Raw genomic sequence first — 18,657 nt, 5'->3', positions numbered from 1 at the left:
CGATACACAGGGCTTCCCTGGTGGTTCAGACGGTAAAGAAACTGACTGCAATGCAGGGAAGCTGGGTCCCATCTCTGGGTCAGGTAAATACATAGCCCCCGAACCCGGTCCTCTCCCTCCACCCCAACCCACATCAATTCACCATAGCAACCTTGCCCATTGGGCCTGGGTACGGTCTTCCCACCCTCTCCAACAGAGATGGCCATTACCAATTAATTGACTTTTTAGTGCACAAAATTAAGACTTTTTTTTTTTGCCCATTCCAGTCTTTTAAATAAAAATTTCTTTTCAGCATCAAAAATTTCCCAGAGTTGTTCCACCTCTGTAAGCCTATTCCAGTGCTCATCTGGAAAACGGGAACAGTCACAGCGTCTGTAACCCGGGAATGTGGTGGGGGTTAAACAAGCAAATGCACGCGAGGTGCCGGGCACGTGGGAAGCGCTCTGTGAAGCCGGTCATCGTGGCTGCTTCAGGCTCCCAGCGATGCCTGGTGTACACACGCACTGGGCCGCACCTTCCTCCGCTGGGGCGACTCTGCTGGAGCCATCGCGAAAGGACGACCCGAGCTATGAGACCACCAGTTCCTGGACTGCAACAGGGCCGGGCCTGAATTTATCAGCGTAAGACCTTCCTTCCTCCCAGCCACCTGCCTCTGCAATCACACGGAGTCACTATCTCAGCTCTTCCAGATGGCAACCTGTGATCCTCACCCTCTATATTAGGACTGGTTAAAGTTGGGGAAAAACTCAAGTGTGAAGTCTAGGTAGTTTGGGCCCTAGATCCTGAATAAAAATTTACAAACACCCTTACACTCACACTACAATCATCTTTTCCAACATCCGAACAACAAACATATGCGTTTGTGTAATAAGTATGTATGCATGTCTATAATATTTTCTGAACCTCCCTCAAATGTTCCTTCTAACTGAGCACAGCAGGGTCGCAACAGCCATGTTGCCAAACTGAATGATGATGGTATCACTTTTTTTCATCAGTGATGTTGAAAGTTTCAGTAGTTTGAACAAGATTCCGGGGGCAGCAGGGGGTGTTAGGACAAAATCCCTCAACAAGAAATCCCTGTGTAAAAGCCAAAGACCCTTCTCCAGAACCCATTGTCTATCCTTGCTCTGTTCTTATGAACAGTGCTGCTTCGGGAAAGGAAGGGGTGGGAGGAAGGCAGCTGGGAGCCATTTGAACACAGTACAGGTGGAGCAGCTTAGAGGCTCTCAGAGTCCTAACTCCAGCCACCCCACCAACACACTGGAAGACCTCGGAGAACACACGGGGGCCCTAGGCCACCTCTACAGCCTCTGACCACCTCACAGAGTTGCTGCAAGTGGCTGTAAATACAAATGATTGTAGTAAACATAAAGCTGTTCTGGGAATGCTGATGAACAGCACGTAAAAGCAGAGCCATAAACTCACCATGCAAGGATATCCTAAAACTAAAGCCAAAACATAATAATAGGTAAATTTTCAAAAACCACCAGCTTTGTCAAAACCTGAAAAGCAGAACAAATGTATTTGTATGTAATATTCCAGCAACTCTTATGAGGTAGACGCTAACGCCATTTGCCAAAAAAAGTATAATCTCTGCCCTTAAGGAAACAAAGAACTAGATTATCATCTTACCTTCAAAAAGGAAGGAGAAATTACCTTTCATTTTTAAGATGGATTAAGATGGTTGGAACAGTTAGAACTGGACATGGAACAACAGACTGGTTCCAAACAGGAAAAGGAGTACGTCAAGGTTGTATATTGTCACCCTGCTTATTTAACTTATATGCAGAGTACATCATGAGAAAAGCTGGGCTGGAAGAAGCACAAGCTGGAATCAAGATTGCCGGGAGAAATATCAATAACCTCAGGTATGCAGATGACACCATCCTTATGGCAGAAAGTGAAGAACAACTAAAGAGCCTCTTGATGAAAGTGAAAGAGGAGAGTGAAAAGGTTGGCTTGAAGCTCAACATTCAGAAAACTAAGATCATGGCATCTGGTCCCATCACTTCATGGCAAATAGATGGGGAAACACTGGAAACAGTGTCAGACTTTATTTTGGGGGGCTCCAAAATCACTGCAGATGCTGATTGCAGCCATGAAATAAAAAGACGCTTACTCCTTGGAAGGAAAGTTATGACCAACCTAGATAGCATATTAAAAAGCAGACACATTACTTTGCCAACCAAGGTCCATCTAGTCAAGGCTATGGTTTTTACAGTGGTCGTGTATGGATGTGAGAGTTGGACTCTGAAGAAAGCTGATCGCCAAAGAATTGATGCTTTTGAACTGTGGTGTTGGAGAAGACTCTTGAGAGTCCCTTGGACTGCAAGGAGATCCAACCAGTCCATCCTAAAGGAGATCAGTCCTGGGTGTTCACTGGAAAGACTGATGCTGAAGCTAAAACTCCAATACTTTGGCTACTTCATGCGAAGAGTTGACTCACTGGAAAAGACCCTGATGCTGGGAGGGATTGGGGGCGGGAGGAGACGGGGACGACAGAGAATGAGATGGCTGGATGGCATCACCAACTCGATGGACATGAGTTTGAGTGAACTCCGGGAGTTGGTGACGGACAGGGAGGCCTGGAGTGCTGTGATTCATGGGGTCGCAAAGAGTCGGACACGACTGAGCGACTGAACTGAACTGAAGATGGTTGGATGGCATCACTGACTCAATGGACATGATTTTGAGCAAATTCTGGGGGATAGTAAAGGACAGGGAAGCCTGGAGCAGTGCAGTTCGCGGGGACGCAAAGAGTCAGATATGACTTAATGACTGAACGACAGCAAACATTTTGAGATAAGACTCAGCCAATTCATCAACTAGCAAGCAGTCCTTTACCCCCTAACAAGAACAAACCGCGCTGCTGCTTCTCTAGGAGGACTGGATTCAGCAAAGACCTATATTCATCCCTTTCTTAGATTTTACCCTCTAAAGACACAAACTTTCTTGAAAACTGAGACTTTCAGTTTTGAGTTTGTTGAGTAAAATAAGTGAAGGTATGAGTGAATAATAAATTTTTTAAATGACAGTCATACAGTTAAGTCAACTGTGAGATAGAAAAAGAATAGAAAAAGGAAAGAAAAATGCTAGACTGTGAGTGAACAGCGAGAATTATCCCATTTTCAACCCTTTGTAAAGTCAGTTTTCCAGATGATCTAGCTCATTATTAACTGCTCCCCACAGTGATGAAGGTTTGGAAAGGTCCTTTCCAAATACACTTCTGGAATTCCTAAAAGCACATCACAGAAAAAATGATTAGAACAAGAGAGGGAGAGCCATCACTGCTGAGATGTTTTTTATATTCTTTATAGTTAGCAGATGTATGGTAATTTTTATAAGCATTTCCATATTTATTTCCTTTATATCTTCAAAAATTAAAAATAAGCATTGTCAAAAAATAAGAAGGAAAAATGAAAGGTATCCTTCAAACTATAGAGACAATGCTTGGAAATACTTGGGCAACTCTGAAGTGCAACATTTATTCCTGAAAACTGAGCCTCTTAAAGCACACATTTTAAAATGTGCCCAGTTCAAGAAAAGAAGATGAATTGCGGAGAGTTATGTAAAAGTTAGAAGGACTACACCAAAACTTCTGACAACTTACCCAGAATGGACTGTAATTGGAACAGCAAAAATTAGATTTTGCCGCAAAAGGTAACCACATTCAAAACTGCATTAATAGGCGGGTTTGTACATGAATTATTATAATGCTGTTAATAAAGTTATCCCTGCCTGGGCTCAAAACTATCATCTGTCCATTCAAATAAAAGTTGAACAGATGTATTCACAAGTGCTGTGAGAGGGCCCGAGACACTCAGGCCAAGGTGAGCAGGGATGGGGTGAGGGCAGGGCAAAGCAAAGACACTAGGGAAAGCTCTTGTGTTACGTATTCTCCGCAAACAGTCAGAAGACATTTCAGAGAGAAAGAATTTCTGAGTTGTAAAAATGGTCCAAAGTAGCAATCATAGGGATGTTGGAGTGTTGAAATATGGGAATGGAAGAATGCTAATGACCAGAGTTGATGGACCAGAACAAGAAGATTCACGGCAGACAGTGCCCTTCAGTGTCCATGTTTCTGGCTGATTTCCATTTCCAGATGACTCTATCCATACCAACAGGAACAAAAACAACAGATTCACCCCAGTGCTGCCTACACATGCCTCATTAACCAGACCAGAGGACTCTGTCAAAAGTTGGGGCAATAAGAGATTTGTTTCCTTTTTTTCTTTCTGGTGTCATTTGTAAGCCCTCTGAGAAGAATGTAAATAGATATAACTCAAGAGCTACATCATTTTCCGACTAATTCTTTTTTGTAGGATATCAAGAAAGAGTCTATAGAAGGCAGGGTTCACACCGGGAGACGACGTCATGCTATGGCTATGAGCTTTGAGATTAACCCCAAATGGATGTTTTGTTGTTGAAAATTTAGAAAAACAGAATTTTCACGACATCACATCAGGCCTTTGTTATGCTGAATATTATCTCGTGTTCCAGCGAGGCCAGGCTCCAAGGAGGGCACACTCAGGCCACGGTCTGCGGGCTGACCCAGCTCCTCAGCTCCCTTTCCCACTCCTCCAGTATCCGCGTGGGCAGCAGCACCCTCGTCAGGAAGGCTTCCCAGGCGTGGCCGGAAATGTGACAGACACATGTGTCACACTGTCTGTGTTACCTCGGTTGCTCGTCTCCTAGACTAGAGTCACTTGCCTTAACAGGGCTCCCAGGCGGTGGGCGCAGACCTCGGCGCTTGCACCGCCTGGACCCAGGACCACCGCTGACACTTACTAGCTGCGGGGCCGCAAGCACGCTCCTTACTGATCCTCACTGCGATGACGATGTTACTCAGCCTACTGGGTTGCTAAGAGAATTAAGTGGGCTAACATGTTTCACCTGAAATTCTCAGGTTTACTGAGTGTCTTCTGAGAGAGCCGTTGCCTTCCGCACGCTCTCGCTCTTCATCACCACTATCTGCCTCTGCATCCTCAATGCCTGGCACAAGCACACGGTGCACAGTAGGTGCTCAGCCAAACACCTGAGAAGCGAACGAGTCATAACGCAAGCGGACTCAGTAACACTACAGCTAATTGCATCTTTCAAAAGTACAAACATCCGAAAAGCTCTAGGAAACATATAATAAATATCCTGTAAGGATAATGAATATCAATATTCAAAACTAAAACCCTAGGACTGTCCATAATCCTGACCTCAGTCTGAGTAATCAAAGAAAGATTAAATTATTTTCAGTACCATATCCAGATTAGATATCACAATGCATTCTAAACTCATCAAAACTTGCTATCCCCCCCAGTGATACACAAATAGAAATTCTTAATTAACCAGAATAGTTAAATGATCAGAATATCCCAGACCTCAACATTTCCAAACAAATTATTCTACTGTACTTTAAGGCAAAAAAAAATATATATATATATATATACATATATATTCACCATCCATTAAGCATCACTGCCCCTGTTAGATACCTCCTGACCACATGTACATTTAAGTGTTCTTTTTTAAATGTACATGCCCATAAATATTTTAATTTACATCAATTGTGAAGAAGCTAAAATAAGCTCAAATTCCCCTTTGGAAAGTATATGGTAGGGAATCCATGGGTGCCATGGGGGTGACAGAATTGAGAGTATCCAAGCCACCCTCACAAAGAAATGTTATATCAGTAGGACCACTACTAGTTCAGTGCGCTCTTTTCAGCACCATATTTAGGCCAGTCATTTGTTACCCAACATCTGAGCATACATTTGTCATTCCTGTTGATTTGGGCACATGGCTGCTCATCCATTTGAGTCACACCACAAACCCAGAAAGGCATGACCCATTTTCAAAAGTGTAAAAAGTTAGGTCAGCACCCACATATGAGGTGCCAAGTCCTCTGTACTAAATATTTATGGGGTATCTGTGAGTAGAGAGGCTCAGACAGATGAATCAATATTTTCTGTGACCTTGAACCAGTTTGCTTGGAAAGGGTATTTTGCTCACAGCTTCATACCTTTAATTCTCCAATGGAGGAAAGCAGTCCAGCACCATATGCCCGCAGCTGCCCTTCTTGTTTGCAAAGGCCAAACTCAATCGTGAAGAAATAGCACTGCAAAAAAAATTTTTTAATGGACACACATCCAGTGAACTGGGCAACAAGTTCTTCTGTAAAATAAAAGGGCACCCTTAGCACTGTCAATGTAAATGCATTTGAATCAAGATTTATTGACATTACTCTCTTGCCTAATAATCCCTCCCTAGGTTAAAGGTCGGAGAAGGCAATGGCAAGCCACTCCAGTACTATTGCCTAGAAAATCCCATGGATGGAGGAGCCTGGTAGGCTGCAGTCCATGGGGTCGCTAAGGGTTGGACATGACTGAGAGACTTCACTTTTCACTTTCACACATTGGAGAAGGAAATGGCAACCCACTCCTGTGTTCTTGCCTGGAGAATCCCAGGGACAGGAGAGCCTGGTGGGCTTCCGTCTATGGGGTCACACAGAGTCGGACACGACTGAAGTGACTTAGCAGCAGGTTAAAAGTATATGGGAAAAGCATTAACTGCTAAGAGTCTTATTTTTCCTAGATTCAGAAACCTTATGAGTCAAATTTATCCCTTGCAATGATTTTAAAATTTTTTTAAAAACAGATTTATAAAAAATGAATCTGTCACAGTGATAATGCCATAAGAATATGCTACTATATTTACTAAGTTGTGGTTCAGTAACATAAATAAATCTGTGTAAATGTGGAAAAATAACTTGGAATTCAAGAATCCCAAACTGATTTTTACAGTTGGTTTATTCATTTAGCAAGCATTTGTTGAGCTCCTACTATGTGCCAATGCTTGGTAAAGAATTGTGGTGAAGACTCCAGGAGAGTCCAAGAAAATAAGTGTATGCCTACCAAATTACCATTTTCTTAGCAAAATCTTAGACGGATGCCAGTTTATGCACTTATATGTGTGTGTGTGTAGAGTCTTCTCTTGTGTTGTTGGAAGAGGGTGTTTGCTATGACCAGTGCATTCTCTTGACAAAACTCTATCAGCCTTTGCCCTGCTTCATTCCGTGCTCCAAGGCCAAATTTGCCAGTTACTCCAGGTGTTTCTTGACTTCCTACTTTTGCATTCCAGTCCCCTATAATGAAAAGGACATCTTTTTTGGGTGTTAGTTCTAAAAGGTCTTGTAGGTCTTCATAGAACCGATTAACTTCGGCTTCTTCAGCATTACTGGTTGGGGCATAGGCCTCGATTACTGTAATACTGAATGGTTTGCCTTGGAAACGAACAGAAATCATCCTGTCATTTTTAAGATTGCATCCAAGTACTGCATTTCGGACTCTTTTGTTGACCATGATGGCTACTCCATTTCTTCTAAGGGATTCCTGCCCACAGTAGTAGATATAATGGTCATCCGAGTTAAATTCACCCATTCCAGTCCATTTTAATTCACTGATTCCTAGAATGTCGACGTTCACTCACCAGATGGTCAACACCGAAATCAGATTGATTATATTCTTTGCAACCAAAGATGGAGAAGCTGTATACAGTTAGCGAAAACAAGACCAGGAGCTGACTGTGGCTCAGATCATGAACTCCTTATTGCGAAGTTCAGACTTAAATTGAAGAAAGTAGGGAAAACCACTAGACCATTCAGATATGACCTCAATCAAATCCCTTATGATTATGCAGTGGAAGTGAGAAATAGATTTAAGGGACTAGATCTGATTGATAGAGTGCCTGATGAACTCTGGATGGAGGTTCGTGACATTGTACAGGAGACAGGGACCAAGACCATCCCCATGGAAAAGAAATGCAAAAGAGCGAAATGGCTGTCTGAGGAGGCCTTACAAATAGCTGTAAAAAGAAGAGAGGCGAAAAGCAAAGGAGAAAAGGAAAGATATAAGCATCTGAATGCAGAGTTCCAAAGAATAGCAAGGAGAGATAAGAAAGCCTTCCTCAGTGATCAATGCAAAGAAATAGAGGAAAACAACAGAATAGGAAAAACAAGAGACCTCTTCAAGAAAATTAGAGATTCCAAGGGAACTTTTCACGCAAAGATGGGCTCGATAAAGGACAGAAATGGTATGGACCTAACAGAAGCAGAAGATATTAAGAAGAGGTGGCAGGAATACACAGAAGAACTGTACAAAAAAGATCTTCACGACCAAGATAGTCACGATAATGTGATCACTGACCTAGAGCCAGACATCTTGGAATGTGAAGTCAAGTGGGCCTTAGAAAGCATCACTACGAACAAAGCTAGTGGTGGTAATGGAATTCCAGTTGAGCTATTTCAAGTCTTGAAAGATGATGCTGTGAAAGTGCTGCACTCAATATGCCAGCAGATTTGGAAAACTCAGCAGTGGCCACAGGACTGGAAGAGGTCAGTCTTCATTCCAATCCCAAAGAAAGGCAATGCCAAAGAATGCTCAAACTACCGCACAATTGCACTCATCTCACACGCTAGTAAAGTCATGCTCAAAATTCTCCAAGCCAGGCTTCAGCAGTATGTAAACCGTGAACTCCCAGATGTTCAAGCAGGTTTTAGAAAAGGCAGAGGCACCAGAGATCAAATTGCCAACATCCGCTGGATCATGGAGAAAGCAAGAGAGTTTCAGAAAAACATCTATTTCTGCTTCATTGACTATGCCAAAGCCTTTGACTGTGTGGATCACAATAAACTGTGGAACATTCTGAAAGAGATGGGAATCCCAGACCACCTGACCTGCCTCTTGAGAAACCTGTATGCAGGTCAGGAAGCAACAGTTAGAACCGGTCATGGAACAACAGACTGGTTCCAAATAGGAAAAGGAGTGCGTCAAGGTTGTATATTGTCACCTTGCTTATTTAACTTATATGCAGAGTACATCATGAGGAACGCTGGGCTGGAAGAAGCACAAGCTGGAATCAAGATTGCTGGGAGAAATATCAATAACCTCAGATATGCAGATGACACTACCCTTATGGCAGAAAGTGAAGAGGAACTCAAAAGCCTCTTGATGAAAGTGAAAGAGGAGAGTGAAAAGGTTGGCTTGAAGCTCAACATTCAGAAAACAAAGATCATGGCATCTGGTCCCATCACTTCATGGGAAATAGATGGAAAAACAGTGGAAACAGTGTCAGACTTTGTTTTTTTGGGCTCTAAAATCACTGCAGATGCTGATTGCAGCCATGAAATTAAAAGACGCTTGCTCCTTGGAAGGAAAGTTATGACCAACCTTGATAGTATATTAAAAAGCAGAGACATTACTTTGCCGACCAAGGTCCGTCTAGTCAAGGCAATGGTTTTTCCCGTGGTCATGTATGGATGTGAGAGTTGGACTGTGAAGAAAGCTGATCGCCGAAGAATCGATGCTTTTGAACTGTGGTGTTGGAGAAGACTCTTGAGAGTCCCTTATACTGCAAGGAGATCCAACCAGTCCATTCTAAAGGAGATCAATCCTGGATGTTCATTGGAGGGACTGATGCTAAAGCTGAAACTCCAATACTTTGGCCACCTCATGAGACGAGTTGACTCACTGGAAAAGACTCTGATGCTGGGAAAGGTTGGGGGCGGGAGGAGAAGGGGACGACGGAGAATGAGATGGCTGGATGGCATCACCGACTCTGTGGACATGAGTTTGAGTGTACTCCGGGAGTTGGTGATGGACAGGGAGGCCTGGCGTGCTGTGATTCATGGGGTCGCGGAGAGTCGGACACGACTGAGCGACTGAACTGAACTGACCTGAACTGATGTGTGTGTGCGTGCATGCTAAATCACTTCAGTCGTGTCTGACTCTTTGTGACCACATGGAAGGTAGCCCACCAGGCGCCTCTGTCCATGGAATTTCCCAGGCAACAATACTGGAGTGGGCTGCCACTTCCTTCTCCAGAGGATCTTCCCAACCCAGGGACCAAACCCATGTCTCCTGCTCTGGCGGGCGGATTCTTTACCCCTGAGCCACCAGGGCCCACATACTTACACATGCATACATTAAATGCACACAGTAAGAACCATTTCACTGACCCATGTTTTAACTTCATCAACAGCAGGTTCCCCAAGATACTAAAATCTACACTTGCTTCTGTTCAGTTCCTACAAAATCAACCTAGATAAACAGAAATCTCTGTACAACCGAACGACTCACAATGCTCTTGAGAGGAGCTAAAGTTACATTATTTGTGCTCTGAAAGTGAAGTGACAGGCTGACAACGAGCAATAAAAAAATGCATCAAATTAACGCTGTCCTGTATCAGTGATGATGGAGTGATGAAGGTGCTGAGAAAAAGAATTTAAACACCCTGAAAGGGGGCAGAAAATCATAATTATTTCTAGCCTATTTTTATTTGGAGGTTAAGATGTCCCTTGGTTCCCAAGCATTTTATATTTTTATTACATGTGGATGACCTCTGAACTTGAGTGGCCAATATGCCGGAGCCCTGGACTGCACCTAAAGGACTGGTCATTCCAGGTCACAGTGCTGAACCTCTGGAGGCAAAATTTCCTTTCCTGACTTATCTCCCCAAGAAGCTAAAATCACAGCCCTTTGTACCTTGTCACACCCACAGCACCTACCAGCCTCCTCCTTACCCTGTTCTGACTTGGCTTTCTTTTCAATCACATCACTTTTTGACATAGATTTTCATTTGTGTATGAAATGTACTATTTGTCATCTGTTTCCCCCATGACATTATCAGCTCCATGAGGGCGGTATCCCTGTCTGTTCATCTAGAACAGAGGTTCCCAAGCTCAGCAGGATTGATGCGTTAGGATGGCTAGCTCTTTGTTCTGGAGGGCTGTTCTGTACATTGCAGGATGCTTCGCAGCTTCCCTGGCCTCTGTCCCCAGTAGTCCTCTGATGCCAGTAGCATTCCACCCTATTTGTAACAACCAATAATGTCTCTAGACATTGAGAAATGTTCCCAGAAGGTCAAAATTGCTCCTGGTTGAGAACTGACATAGAATAGTGTCAGAAACAGGATAAGAGCTCAATAAATAGTTGGTGAATAAATAAACAAACAGTGAATGAATTATTTCTAAATTAGGCTTGTTGTATGGCAGCAGAACCTAAAGGAAAGAAACACAGGAGGAGACCCAAGTGTTACTCATTTCTAACTGGCTATGTGACCACAACCTCTCTGGGCTGTAGTTTTCCTGCCGTGACATCCATCCATTCCTTCATCTACTTATTCCACAAACACTCCTACAAACGTGTGTATGCCAGACTCTGTTCCAGCAGAGAACAAGGGAACAAAGTACCCCATCCCACGAAGCAGGTATGCTCCAGGGGTGAGACAAAGAAAACAAAATCAACCCACAGGGGACTTCCCTGATGGCCTGTGGTTAAGAATCCACCTTGATTCCTGGTTGGGGACCTAAGACGCCACGTGGAGCAACTAAGCCCATGCACTGCAACTATTGGGCCCACTCGCCACAACTGAGGAATCCACGTGCCGCGAATGAAAGACCTCACATGAGGTAACTGAGACCCAATGCAGCAAATAAATAAATAAATAAAATATTAAAAATATGTTCGAGGATAATGTCAGGTGAAACCTGCTATATAAATCATAAAATCATGTAACATCAGATATCAAGTAGAGGATATGACTGTTTTAGATGGAGCGGTCAGGGAAGGCCTCCCTGCAGAAGGGATGTTTAAGCTGCAACTTGCTTGCAAGTGGCCCTTTCTTTAGGACATGAAAAAGCCAACTGCATAAAGACCTAGGAGAAAGAGTGTTCCCAGTAAACAGCCATTGCAAAGGGCCTGAGGCAGAGATATATCTGTACTTCCAAGGGTGTCAGGTAGCTCTTGGAAGGTCTAAGGCAGGAGACAGATGTGCTCTGACTCCCTTTCCAAAGATCATGCTGGCGCTGGGTAAAGAACAGACTGTAGCGAGGCAACAGTGGGAGCGGAAAGACTACTTGGAAGGCAGCTGAGCCAAGAGACAAGGGTGGTAAGCCACTTAGAACTCCACTTCGGCCAGGGGTAGCAGGAGGGCGGGAGAAGTCAGTGTCACAGAGGCCTCAAGAGAAGATCCAAAATAAGAGACGTTAAGATGTGTCGTGAGAAGAATCAAAATAAAAGGATGCAATGTACAGCACAGGAGATACAGTCAACAATACTGCAATAACTTTGTACGGTGACATACGGAGATTAGACTCACGGTGATGATCATGTTGTAACGTATAGAGACATTGATTTACTATATTGTATATATGAACTAATATGAAACTGTAAGTCAAACCCACTTCAATTGCAAAGGAGAAAGAACAGTTAAAATACAGTCTTCAAGTGAGTCCTCAAAAATCTTTGTACAATCCTGGGCACAATGGAGAAGTGATCATACACTCATAGAATGGGAGGACTGGAAGTTCAGCCTCTTTAACAAAAGGAAAACTCAAGTTTAAGGACATGAAGTGATTTATCCTGGATCAGTCTAGATGGTGATATTTAAGAGATCCAGAGCTCAGTGTTTTATGAGCTCAACATCTGTCACATTTTAAAGTTTCCAGGTAAAAGATTAATAGATGCATGATTTTCCCTTACAACCGGAAGAAAAAAAAATGGGGAAATGAAAGGCTAAATCAGGAAAACTAGAATCTCATGACATCTTCCTAGTATGTTTTTGGCTGATTTCTCTAATTTATGCTGCATCTATAGCACACGATGTGAAATCCTTGGAGTCTTAAAATTAACTACAGAAGAGTTTGTGAAAACAAAATAAAAACGTGAAGCCAGCTACAGGAGCACTTAGGTCAGCCTGTAACATGCATTTTTAATTTTCCGTACACTGCATCAGTGCATACATAATCCAACGTCATGATTATGATCTAAACAAAAGTAGACTGAGGGAGCCCCTGAGAAAATCCGGTACACCATTCACATGGTCTTCACATAGACCTGGCATCCCAACCTAGCATGAGGCAGGAACTGAAAGGTCTGTTTCAAGTCGCCTAAAAATTCTAAGCTAAATCTCTCAGTGTGTCTTTGGTCCCTGTGCTTCTAGAATCGGGGTAGCCTCAGAGGAAAGAACCACTGGGTTTCTTCCTCCTTGTTGCTTAGAATGCTCTCTGGCCCCATCCCTTATCTGGGAATCCTTTCAGAAATTCTGACCTTACACAGTTCCATCTGCTCATTCCCTATTTGCCTTTTCCTCTGGTTTCCTGCTCTCCTCGACCAAGGGATGAGCCTAGACGCTGCTTCTGCCGCCTTTGCTCCCCAAAGAATTAGACCTTTGGTTTGACACAGCTTTCCGTTTGCAGCTCCATGTGTGGCTAACAGATAAAGAGGAATGGTGAAATGTACCTGAAGCTGAGGTGCTGGCAACATTTGAATTATGGACTTGCTCAGGGTACTTCTCTTGCTGTTTCTAATGCTTCAAAATGCATCAGGTGGGGACCTCAAAATGCAGAAGACCCTGAGCACATCACCAGTGGGGAGAAGAGGGCAATGACACATGTCTTCTGCCTGGTGGTTTTTTCTTTTTTTGGCCAAGCCATGCAGCACGTGGGATCTTAGTTCCCCTACCAGGAATCGAACCTGCTCCCCTGCATTGGAAGCGTGTAGTCTGAACCTCTGGATCACCAGGGAAGCCCCTGCCTGTTTTTTAAATGCAAAGCCTATTTAGAGTTGGACTGGATGACCCCTGGAGACCCTTCAGAATTCAAGGGTAGCTAACTGCTTCTTGAAACTTAAGGAAATAGAATTTGTTTTCCTCAGAGCACTCACCAGATGTGGATCTGTAATATATTCCCTAGAGACTTACCAAATAAATATCCTACCTATTATTAAAAAAACAAAAACAAAAACTGAGCCCTGAAAGAACTCCCAAAAAAGAGAGATTTGCAGAGTCTTGGCCACTAATGCCTTTTAAAACAGAAACAAATAATACTAACACCTCCCAAATTGAAGGGTACCTTTCATCAGAGCTGACGTTCATGAATTCAAGTTTCACATACCACTAATTATATGTAATTATTTATAAATATTTTATTTGAATATAATTACACATAATCATTAACTGAAAACCAAAACAAGAATGATAGATCAGACCTCTTCCCTAGAAGAAAAGCAGAGTCATTTACACACACACAGTCATTAAGCAGAAGAGGGTCTGAGTGACAGAGCGAAGTCCAAAGGCAGCCAGGGGATGAGCCAGCAGCGAGGAGCTCTGGAATATGAGACAGGTCGCCCAATGCTGCCATCTTCAGACCACGCCTGGCAGGACACCATTCTGGCGAATATTCTGGCCTCGTCAAAAAGCTGCAGTGAGCAGGAAGGAACAAAGTCCACTGACACTGCGCACATCGGCAAAACCCCCTGATCCCACGTGCGTGTGTGTGTGCTCACGCTCAGTCACTCCCAACTCTTTGTGACCCCATGGCCTGTAGCCCACCAGGCTCCTCTGCTCATGGGATTCTCCAGGCAAGAACACTGGAGTGGGTTGACATTTCCTCCTCGAGGGGATCTTCCCAACCCACGGATCAAACCCATGCTTCCTGTGTCTCCTGCATTGGCAGATGAGTTCCTTACCACCAAGCCCCTGGAGAGCCCTGATCCCACATGATGATTTACAAAAGGACATGCTGCGATACCCTTCTTATGTTTGGTGTTAGACATCTGAAGCTCTCACTAAGGCACATGCTCCAATTAAAGAGTGCGCATCCATGCAAGCTCAGCCGTTTCTGACTCTTTGTGACCCCATGGCCTGTAGCCCACCAGGCTCCTCTGCTCATGGGATCCTCCAGGCAAGGATACTGGAGTGGGTTGCTGTTTCCTACTCCAGGGGACTAAAGAGATGGATACCTTTTTCAAGGGGCTTCCCAGGTGGTGCAGTGGTAAAGAATCTGCCTGCTGATTCAGGAGACCCTAGAGACGCAGGTTCAAGAGACACTTCCTGGGTCAGGAAGATCCCCTGGAGGAGGAAATGGCAACCCATTCTGGCATTCTTGCCTGGAAAATTCCATGGACAGAGGAGCCTGGCATGCTACAGTCCATGGAGTCACAAAGAGTCAGACATGACTGAGCACGCATGCATATATTTCTCTCTTGATGAAAAAGAAATGTATTGTTCTGATCTTTCTCTGGAAGAGTTCTTTTGCCTCCCACTTTCCCATCTCTCTGCATCCCTTGAAATAATTATATAACCTCTTCCTGAGACTCAGTCTGCATTCTTAAATTAGATTTAAACAGTGCACAAAGTCCTAGGAAGAAGACCAAATATCCTACTTCTTTCATTTTGTTCAGGAAATTTGTTTATACACATCATTTAATAAATGCTTGAGAGGGCTTCCCTGGTAGCTCAATGTTGAAGACCCTGCCAACGCAGGGGACACAGGTTCGATCCCTGGTCCAGGAAGATCCCACATGCTGAGCAAATAAGCCCATGTACCACAACTTTTGAGCCTGTGCTCTAAAGCCCAGGGAGTTGCAACTGCTGAACCCCGAGCACTCCAGAGCCCATGCCACAACAAGAAAAGTCACCACAATGAGAACACGTGCACTGCAAATGGAGAGAAGGCCACGCTGTAAGGAAGACCCAGCACAGCCGAAAGATTTTAAATAAATGCCCAAGTGAGTGACGCATATTCTCTACCACCTTCACTAAAAATTTGGGGGTTTTTGAGCTGGTAGCACATACTTCTCAGTAATCGCATACATCATTTCACATCTGGAATTCCACCATCCACATATATAGGACAGACAAGAAAAAAGAAGCAAACAAAGAATGTCTAAAACAGCCCTAACTGAGATGTGCTAAACATAACAAAAAGTTGTGTGCTAAATTTGATTTGCTTTACATATGAAAGAACCCCTCAGGCCCTCCCTCAGATGCCATTTATCCATATCTAGTACACAGTTCAAATAAACTTCAGATATGTAGCTTCTAAGTCCACACCCTGACATGAGAGGGGAACAAGAAAAATATGCAAAATGCAGATCTGACATAGAAACACAGTATTTGGTGCTTGGATAAACAACCCTAAACACTTTCATACTTGAAGTTTTCACCCAACAGCAGAGTTCAATCATGACAGTAACAGCGGGAGAAGAGCGTGGAATGAATTCAAACAGCAGTATTAGAACACGCACATCCCCATGTGTAAAACATAGCCAACAGAAAGCTGCTGTGTAACACAGGGAGTGCAACACGGTGCTCTGTGACAGCCTGGGGGCAAGGAGGGGTGGGAGGCTCAAGAGGGAGAGGATATGTGTACCCTTATGGCTGATTCACGTTGCTGTATGGCAGAAGCCAATACAACATTGTAAGGCAATTATCCTCCAATTAAAGATAAATTTTTTAAAAAGAAAAAGATAATAAGGAAACTTAGCCAGTGGCCCTCCAGTTTAACAATGTGTCCACACATACGTCATATTGCTACAAATCTGCTACCTTACTACTAACTGAATAGAGTCAGTTCACTTCAGTCAGTTCAGTCGCTCAGTTGTGTCCGAGTATTGGCGACCCCATGAATCACAGCACGCCAGGCCTCCCTGTCCATCACCAACTCCCGGAGTTCACTCAAACTCACCTCCATCGAGTTGGTGATCCAGCCATCTTATTCTCTGTCGTCCCCTTCTCCTCCTGCCCCCCAATCCCTCCCAGCATCCGTCTTTTCCAGTGAGTCAACTCTTCGCATGAGGTGGCCAAAGGATTGGAGTTTCAGCTTTAGCATCAGTCCTTCCAATGAACACCGAGGACTGATCTCCTTTAGAATGGACTGGTTGGATCTCCTTGCAGCCCAAGGGACTCTCAAGAGTCTTCTCCAACACCACAGTTCAAAAGCATCAACTCTTCTGCGCTCAGCTTTCTTCACAGTCCAATTCTCACATCCATACATGACCACTGGGAAAACCATAGCCTTGACTAGATGGACCTTTGTTGGCAAAGCAATGTCTCTGCTTTTTAATATGCTATCTAGGTTGGTCATAACTTTCCTTCCAAGGAGTAAGCGTCTTTTTATTTCATGGCTGCAATCAGCATCCACAGTGATTTTGGAGCCCAAAAAAATAAAGTCTGACACTGTTTCCCCATCTATTTCCCATGAAGTGATGGGACCAGATGCCATGATCTTAGTTTTCTGAATGTTGAGCTTTAAGCCAGCTTTTTCACTCTCCTCTTTCACTTTCATCAAGAGGCTTTTGAGTTCCTCTTCACTTTCTGCCATAAGGGTGGTGTCATCTGCATATCTGAGGTTATTGATATTTCTCCCGGCAATCTTGATTCCAGCTTGTGCTTCTTCCAGCCCAGCGTTCCTCATGATGTACTCTGCATATAAGTTAAACAAGCAGGGTGACAATATACAGCCTTGACATACTCCTTTTCCCATTTGGAACCAGTCCATTGTTCCATGTCCAGTTCTAACTGTTGCTTCCTGACCTGCATACAGGTTTCTCAAGAGGCAGGTCAGGTGGTCTGATATTCCCATCTCTTTCAGAATTTTCCACAGCTTGTTGTGATCCACACAGTCAAAGGCTTTGGCACTGAATAGAGTAGCCATTATTATTTCCATTGTACAGATGGGAAAGCTGAGTCTCAGTGATCCAGGAATCTTCCCAGATTCCTGAACCCACGGCTGGCAGAGCTAGGAGTCAAGCTCCAGCTTCCTAACTTCAGATCCCACCTTCTTTCCTCATCAACAAGTGCACTTACAGACGCAGAGCCGCTACCAGTCCGCCGCACTAGCACAGCAGTCCTTGTTGAAATACTGAGACACATCCAGAACAGGTGTGAACACCTGTGAACACTCTCCAAATGCCCCCGCAAGCCACGCTGCCCCAGCCCTCTTCCAAGCTCTGACCCCCACCCTTCCCCTCACTACACTTCTTCATGACCTGGAAAATAAGGTCTCCATACCTAGGAAGCTTGGACCCACTGTGTCCTGATCCCACACAAGTCTGATGAGCGTCGTTCTCTTTGGTACCTACGTCATCATAAAAAGATCAGTCCCAGAAAGGAAGAAGGCCACACAAAGATGCTCTTATACCGGGGGGCCGCACCTCAGTAAGTGCAGATAAAAATGAAGAAACAGAGCCCTGTGTTTCACAGCCTCCTTCCTCTAACATCTTTCCATCAAACAACTAGCCTGTCAAAGACAACACTTGAAAAACTGCTGAAAAAGTGAAGAGGATCCAGGCCCGGTCACTCCTCGACCACTTGGTGCCAGCTGCTAGAGTTTGGCTTTTAGCCGCATTGAATTTCAGTCTACAAGCGGCGAGTACCTTCACACCTAGAGCCAAAATTCCCTTAATCTTGAATAAATTCCAAATAATAATAGGATTGGGACAGGAATGAGGTCTGATAGATAAGGGGGAAGCTTTGAGATGGACATACGAAGGCAATACAAATCCACGCAGGGGAACAAAAGCGAAAGTGGAGGCTGCCCTGCTTAATCCATACAGGTCATCAGTCGAATGTCACAAGGTAGAAAACTCCCCAGGCATCCATTTTTATTGCAGTTTCTTTGACCACTTAAACTGTCAACACTCCAAGAGTCACATATAAAATCAAACCACACTAGGGTGCAATGATTATTACCCCCAGGATTTGTTTACAGAGCAAGTGTTCCTGGCTGGGCACAATCTCTGGAACTGAGCTTCAGAAAAGCAGAAAGTGGGGGAAATGGTGGTTTGCGGTCTTCATTAGCTGACCCTGGGCTACACCTGTGTGAAA

The 18,657-nt window shown here is 44.0% G+C and overlaps 1 protein-coding gene across 1 annotated transcript in view; it reads right to left on the bottom strand.

Moving 5' to 3' along the window:
• Positions 1 to 18,657, bottom strand: part of TPH2 (tryptophan hydroxylase 2) — a 108,236-nt gene that overhangs the window by 6,187 nt on the left and 83,392 nt on the right. Inside the window, exon 9 of the mRNA XM_055395169.2 lies at positions 6,014 to 6,109. Within this exon, the coding sequence (XP_055251144.1) occupies positions 6,014 to 6,109 (96 nt within the window). The remainder of the gene's footprint in view (positions 1 to 6,013; positions 6,110 to 18,657) is intronic.

The sequence above is a fragment of the Moschus berezovskii genome, chromosome 6 (genome assembly GCF_049115385.1).
Source record: "Moschus berezovskii isolate FMDL1 chromosome 6, NW_MosBer_1.0, whole genome shotgun sequence".
NCBI classification, from domain to species: Eukaryota; Metazoa; Chordata; class Mammalia; order Artiodactyla; family Moschidae; genus Moschus; species Moschus berezovskii.
The sequence above is the reverse complement of the archived record's forward strand: the minus strand, read 5'-3'. Positions and strand labels throughout refer to the sequence as shown.